The sequence below is a fragment of the Alexandromys fortis genome, unplaced genomic scaffold (assembly GCF_014885135.2).
Source record: "Alexandromys fortis isolate MF-2015 unplaced genomic scaffold, M_Fortis_MF-2015_v1.1 scaffold_102, whole genome shotgun sequence".
Classification (NCBI taxonomy): domain Eukaryota; kingdom Metazoa; phylum Chordata; class Mammalia; order Rodentia; family Cricetidae; genus Alexandromys; species Alexandromys fortis.
In genome coordinates, this window is record NW_026067984.1 from 2,430,547 (window position 1) to 2,438,435 (window position 7,889).

Sequence of the window (7,889 nt, forward strand, 5' to 3'; positions counted from 1 at the left end):
TGTAGCCACAAACACAAATTGGAATTTCCGATAATCACATTAAAAAATTTCCAAAGCATGAGCCTGAAGCTAAGCTTCCGTGGAGAGCTGAGAAGCCAGAATTGCACTCTTAAACAGCATCTAGGGGAGTAACAAAAGAGACACAAGGAGAATGATGACTGTATTTGTAAAAGCAATTCAATATTTAGAGAGCAGTCAAGGCATCTTTCCAGGTTTCAGTCCTAGGAAGGCTCTAACCGTGGAGAATAAAGAAGACCTCTGACTTGCTCATTGCATGCATTTTGTTGTTAGCTCGGAGACATTTCGACCATTGTTTACTCCACTGAAGTGGTAGTATAGGGAATCTTAGGAGTGTTTCTATGGACAAGGACACTTTCTTGTGCTCTGCTGTGCCCTCCCTCACCATTACTGTCATCTTAATTGCTGTGATATAGACCAATGTGGGCATCTGTCTGTGAAAGGATATGAACCGGCTTTATGAGACTTAATGCAGCAAAATATGAAACCGTTTGCCGCCGAAAGGATAATGTCTGGTTTATTGTCTCTCCGAATTCCAAGTTAAGGGGCATTGGCAGTAAGTTATGTTGTGCTGGCATTGTAGCGTTGAATGATAACATCGCATTTTAACTGATTTTACAATGCTTTAAGTTGTTCTTTATCGTTCCCAAGTTGTAATGTTAAAAAGATGTATTTATCATCTTTCCTACCATCATGTTTTCCTTTGTCAAGCCCTTTCTGCAACCACATTCCTATTACTAAGTTTGGGGAGGAGCTGGACTAACCACGCTCGCCTACAGCTCCCCTTTCTTTCTCTGCACTCACAGTGGAAGGAAAAGAAAAGGCAGGTACCATCCTATGACTCTGAGTTTATAGTTCTCACTTCCCGAAGGAGATTTTACCAAGCACCCCAAGCAATCGGTCTATTGGGTGGTACAAACATTTGGTGGGCACACATTAACCAGAGGGCAGAACCTTTCCCGCCTCCTCTGCCATCCTTAATCAGGGACCATTTGCTCTGCAAATAAGTATTCTGCACTGTTCATCTACTAAGTGGCTTAGGAGAGCCCCCTTCTCTCTGAACCTCTAATAGATAAGTCATCCATTTGTTTTGAGGCCCTAAACTTTCCTCTGAGCCTGTGCCATGCTATATTTTTATGGTATTGAATACAATGAAAGAAAGTGTTCTAAAACGATACTGGAAGTTTATAGAAGGTCATAAGTCAAAGACAGGACAAATAGCACATTATAATGTCTTGGTTGACCAGGCCTGCTGTGAAACTGGTACCCAACATTGTGAGTGTTGTCCTGCACTCTGCATGCCAGTGACCTGCTGCACATATAATCCCACCCCTTAGGAACCTCCACCCTCCAAGTAAGCCTTGTGTTCCTTCCCCTCAGCCTTTGTGACTCACTTGTCAAGTAACATGTTCTTTCTTTATTCAGAAAAGCCTAACGTCTTTTTACAGAAGTACTTTAACATGGATACAAGTTGAGGCAAATGTGAAAACCAAGATTTAAGGAACCATTTAAATGAATGCATGTATTTCTTGTTCTGTAGTGGAAGGTCCCGCCTCGTAGAGAAAGTGTTCTGCTTATAAACCAAACGATTCACAGCGATATATTTGGGTTAGTGGTCCTTTATGCTATGCTGACCCCACATTCTGGAGCCCATATTAACTACACAGTGAAAAGAAAAATCACTGAACATTAGTGCTTTGCTTTCGGTTGCTGGAGAAACTGAGCAATCCCCATGCACATTATGAAGTTTAAGCAATGACAACACAAGATAACTCAGACAATATACAAAACTGCTACACGCAGTGAGATTTGACAAATATTAGCTATTTTCAGGTTTGTTGATAGATGTAACAAACCTGTGTCTTAGCAGGGATATGTATGAGCTTGCTTGCTCCAGGCTTCTTACTGCCCTCTTTGGATATGATAATAGAACATGATTAAAGAGAAGTGATTAGGGAATTATTGCTAAATTAGTGTATGGTAAAATATTTAAGAAGTGGGATAAAGCATTCTGGGGCTTGACTTTGCATGTTCAGTGAGGTAGAGGCATCATACAAAGCCTTGCTCCTAGTGCATAGTGTTCTTCTCCACAGTAGGATGGAGCTGATCTGCAAAGAACCACAGAGGCTCAAGGTTGTGTGAGCAGCAGATAACCTGACTGTGACTTCCTATGGATTACTGGACCCTAGAGCTGGAATGAGCTTTATCTTGTGAGTCTGCAGCATGGTGTAGACACAGAATAGTTAATGTGCAATTTATCTGTTGTTTAGACTGTGCAGATGAAGGGCTGGAGGTATGCGAAGGTTAAGGACTGGGCCAAGGTTTAGTGTTGACTCATTTTATTGGGCTATTGAACTTTATCAAGGAGATTACAACATAAATTTTTCCTATTATGTGCTCCCAGTAAAATGACAGTGTAGAATTACTGCCTTCTAAAGAGGTTCATGTTCTTCCTGGAGATGAGCCTCAAATGTAGCTTTGCTATCATGTAACACGCATCCTTAAATTTTCCCCAGATTAAAATAAACTGAATTCAGAGGACGTTCAGATTCGGAATGGAAACAGCTCTTTTACCAGCGCCCTTCTTTGATCCCAGTAATCACGCAGCCATTCAGCTTTATGACCTCCTTGCTTTGCTCTGGCTTGTGAAATTCCAGAGTGACACATCCCAGTAGCCCCAGAGCGTGGCTGTGTGGCCAGAGGGCTGCTTCTCCTTTTGTTCAATGTCAGAAGCATTTATTTCAAGATCCAGTTAAAATTCTTCTCCTTTCAAAGCCCTTCAGGGAACAGTTTCTTTCTGTTCAGAACTTGTTTGTTTCACTTCTCTCCAGCCAACCCCTGGTTTGTATGATTTGTTTCCCATTTCTTTGTAAGGACTGAAGTGGTAGGGAGAGGCAGGCCAGAGAGCCTCTGACCTCGCCAGCCTTCCTTCATGTTGCGCATGTGGTGATTTCTCTGTCTTTGGAGTTTAGACCCAAATAAAACACCATTTTTCCATGACCACTAATTATTTTGTTAGATGGTATCGTTTCAATGCCTCTATGACTATGGTAAATATCTTCAGTATGAGAGAAACAAAATGAAGTAAACAAGGACTGAAGAGTGTGTGGAGATAGATAAAGGGTTCACAAAGCAAACACTGTGGAGGAGAGAAGTGGAAAGACCATAATATCATCACTACTTTCTTTCAAATACCTTAATAAAAGAGAATCTCATTAATGCTGCCCATAGCTATCCCAGGGTCCAGTTGTAACAATGCTGAAAATAATCAAATCAAAGCTTTTTCAACCTAATGATAATTATTGATGTTAGGACTCTAATATAGAGGAGAAAAAAAATGAGCTATTTTCATTAAGAGGATCTTTATTGATAATGTAACACTAAGAACAGAATATTGTTTTTATTTAGGTAAATAGCTTGACTAGAGAAGAACCATTTGTAGGTGTGAGACATGAGGGTGGCTACTTGTAATCCTAACACTCATGAGGCTGAAGCAGAAGGATTAGAAGTTCAAGACCAGCAGGACTTGCAGTTCAAGACTGTCTCATAACTAAACTGTAGGCACAGCCATAATGAAATGCGTTATATTTCCATACCACCATACCCACAAGATGATTGATGCCAATTGTATAAGCTGACGAGATGACCGCTCCATGTATAGTTAAAGGGAAAGTTATTATTGTAAATATAAAAGAGAGGTAAGCCAGAGGCATCTGGAAGAGTCCAGGGCAGGAAAAGAAGTAGACTGAACATGGCCATCGGACTGAGTATCGCCAGGACTATCTGTGACAGAGGGCAGACGAGCAGGGGATAGAGAACAGAGAAAACATAATGAGAGAGACAGGAGAAGAGAGACAGAGCGAGGGGCGTGGAGCAGGAATGGCAGGGTTATAAGGAGGAGCAGCTGTGGGGAGGGAAGCTCCTCAGCTGGAGACAGCTTAAGGTAGGCGAGGAAGTGAGAAGGAAGAGGATGCTGAGTAGAACCTGAATAAGATACTGAGAGAGGCTGGAGGTCACCATGAACTTTGATAAGTGATAGGAGCCACAGGTCCCTCTGCCAGATGGAAGGGAAATGACTCATATTGGCAGATGCGAACCAGTTTCACAAGTTCCTGAGGAATGCTGGCTTTTATCTAACTGCCAGAAATTCTCCTTTATCTCAGGTGGATCTCATCTCTTGATATTTCAACTGCCTCTTGGAGTTTGGGGAAATTGGCATTTCTTTGGATCAGAAGCAATTTGGCAGAAATCACTTTGATCAAAGTATCAGCTAGCGTTTACCGGTAATGAGACCTCATAGCTCCTCATAAGATACGATGGAAATAATATAAAAGTACTGCTATGGTATGGTTACAAAACTGTGTAGAACAAAAGGATGAAGAAATACTGGACTGGTAAACCTCAGAGTGAGGTTCAGCCTGCCGGAGGCCGCTGCGGTGCGGAGACCCCCGGAGAAGCCACCGTCACCATGTCTGATCAGGAGGCAAAACCTTCAACTGAGGACTTAGGGGATAAGAAGGAAGGAGAATACATTAAGCTCAAAGTTATTGGACAGGATAGCAGTGAGATACATTTCAAAGTGAAAATGACAACACATCTCAAGAAACTCAAGGAGTCATACTGTCAAAGACAGGGAGTTCCAATGAATTCACTCAGGTTTCTATTTGAAGGTCAGAGAATTGCTGATAACCATACTCCAAAAGAACTGGGAATGGAGGAAGAAGATGTGATTGAAGTTTATCAGGAACAAACGGGGGGTCATTCAAGGGTTTAGATAATTCTTTTTATTTTTTTCCTTTTCCCTTAATCCTTTTTTATTTTTAAAAATAGTTCTTTTGTAATGTGGTGTTCAAAATGAAAATTGAATACTGGCACTCCATCTCTTTAGAACATCTGGTAATTTGAATTCTAGTGTTCAATATTCATTATTGGTTGTTTTTGTTGTGCTGATTTTTGGTGATCAGACCTCAGCTCCCTTAATATTGCCCTTCATATTTTAAACAATTTCATATGTGCACAGAGAGGCCACCCTTTTCAGGACTGTGCATTTTCAAGTTTGTGATGATAAAAAGATGGACCAGTGGGAGCTTTCCTATGACCTTCCAGTTGGCCCTGAAGTTCCAGCATGCAGTTGCTTCACGCCTGGACCGTGGTTTTCAGTGGGAGATGGAAGGCCTTCAGAGACCTGAACTGTGGGAAAATGACCTTTCCTCAGCTTGAAGCTACTTTTAAAATTTGAGGGTCTGGACCAAAAGAAGAGCATCACGTTTGTAGTCAAGATGACAGTGAGAGTGACAGCTAACTCCAGGATGGCTTCACCGGAGAGAAGAGTAAGGCAGGCTGTCTGAAGATCCCAGGAAGGCTGTAATTTCCATCAGCAGTTAGTAGGAAAGTTACTCTTGCAGAAGTGTACGCAACAGACACTGCTCCTTTTGATTCTGTTTGTAGTTTTTGGCCTGGGACATGGGTTTTCAAGGGACATCGTCTGTACCAGCTTCATTAAAATAAACAATATTTGTAAAAACAGTAAAAAAAAAGAAATACTGGACTAATACATGGCGAAGAACAATATGTAAGATTACTAAACAATTTTAATCCAAAAGATCCATATTTAAAAAGTCAAGAAGTCAATATACTGTCCCATTTGAAGGGGTGCTAAGGAGAATAGCTAAGTGCAATATATAAAACTAGGGCAAAACTTGGTCTGTAAAAGAGCATTAATGAAATAAATGGTGAAATATGAATAATGTAATTCTGTCAGGAAAATATTGCCTAGGGTTACAGGAATGGATTCTTTCCCTCTGCCAATTTAAAGAATGAAAGGACAGGGAAAGCAAGGTCTCAGCATTCAGCCAAGTTTTACTGAGTATAAGAGCATACACCTGCGCACACACACACACACACACACACACACACACACACACACACACACCAAACACAGAGAATCAGGAAACAAAAAAGAGATGGACTCTCCAGGGTGGGCAGCAAGGACGAAGAAATAGTGCCTGAGTCTATTGTTTGTTTGAGGACGCCATGAGTTCCTTTTACCATTAGCACTGGCCAGTGTGGGTTACTGCAGTGGACCAGATAATCTGAACAAGACAAGGAACTGAGTGGTTTCTAGCCCAACGGTCCACTTGTAGGAGGTTAGAAGTTCCTACTGAGCAGTTCCTTGCAGTGGGGAAAAGGAGCCACCAAGCTTTTGTCATATAGGAGAACCTGGATAGATGATCAATGGAAAGTATATGAACCTACATACAGACTCTTTTCTCTGTCTGTCTGCATCCCAGGCATCTGCCTGACTTCTAGTCCCTCACTATGTAGATCAGTTACAACATCGCTTTTGACATTGTCTCTGTAGCATATTGTCTGAAACATCAGGGTGAAAGACCTATGGGAAATATTTATCATATTTTTGGACCTTTTTGTAAGTTCAAAATTATTGAAAATAAAAGTAATTAAGAGCCATGATGATGATGATTATGATGATAAAAAACAAAAGCCTTTATGAGGACATATGATCTTTATGAAGTATTCAAATATTCAAAGATAAATTCAGGCTATCCAAACAAAACTTTGAAGCACTTCTTATGTTATTGTTCAAAAAGTGAATAAGTCTGTAGTCACCAAGACATAAATGTTTTGATATGAATTTAAGGGAAGAAGTTTATAGAGCTTATGAAGCAATTGTAGAACTATAATAGTCCTAGATAATACTTGGTAAGACTGCCATGTTTAGTCTGAAATTATTTCATTTTCTATATTTAACATCAAATTAGATAATTAAAAAGTGTACTTGCGTATAAAAATAAAATAAAATATTTAATTCCTTATAATTAACAGCAAAAGATTATTGACTCTTTATTTTTTTCCTTTACTATATCTCTTTTTAAAGTAGAAATACATTCAATGAGAAAGAGAAAGCAAAGAAGCCTCTCAGAGATATAGGTAAATGGATATATAGGTGGATGGATGGATAGATGGCTAGGCAGATGGATGGATGGAAAGATATTCAAAGTACAATGGCATAGTTCGTCTAGATGGGAAAGTTGTAGCTTTAGCATTTTTACCTTATTTAAAAGAACAATAGTAAACTATTTTTAATGAGAAAAAGACTATGAATTGTTTTAAAAGTTGATAGATAATACAGAAGCTAAAATTGAAAAAGTTTTGCAATTAAGTTATAAGCAAGACCGATTTTTGTTGTTGTTGCTTTTTTAAATAAGTAGTTTGGTCTTGCAAACTTATAAGAGCTATTTAATTATTCTTTTTATTAAATGTAATTTAAACTTTTTGGCAGTTTTTACCTGCTTCACATGCCTTTTAAAATGTGTCATGACGATTACAGTCACTTAAATTCATTTTAATTGGTACACGAGAACTCTGTATTTGCATCAATATCTTGTAATACATAAAAAGTGTAGTGTTTAAATCAGGGTAAACATTCCTAACTCTTCAAACTCTGCATCTCTGAGATGAGTGATCCACTACCATTCCTAGCTCTCCCACAAGCCTTTCAGTGCTCCCTAGTGTGACCCAGCACTCACTCACCAGTCCTTCTCCATGTTGCCTTCCTGACTACTTCCCCAGTCTCTGATTCCCACCCCTCTCCTGTGACTTGAACTTTTTGGGATTCTCACCCATCGTTAATACTTGTCTGTGGTGTTATTTCTTAATCTACATTTCCCTTCTGATTCTCCAAACTTTAGACCTTAACCTTCAAAGTTTTTTTTTTTTAAACTTCATGAAGATAACCCTGAAAAGTTTGCTGTCAATAGCTGAAATTTGTCCGTTTTCACTCACTTTTAATATACCTGTCCCCATGGGGTGACATGGGTATCTCTTTCCTTGCTTCTGAAGATAGGTGAAGC

At 39.6% G+C, this 7,889-nt stretch overlaps 1 protein-coding gene across 1 annotated transcript; it reads left to right on the top strand.

The window, feature by feature from the left end:
- Window positions 1-4,413: 4,413 nt before the first annotated feature.
- Window positions 4,414-5,549, top strand: LOC126511580 (small ubiquitin-related modifier 1). Its single transcript, XM_050158822.1, has one exon. It carries the CDS (start codon window positions 4,487-4,489, stop codon window positions 4,790-4,792), a length of 306 nt encoding a protein of 101 aa, XP_050014779.1. The 5' UTR covers window positions 4,414-4,486; the 3' UTR covers window positions 4,793-5,549.
- Window positions 5,550-7,889: the final 2,340 nt, after the last annotated feature.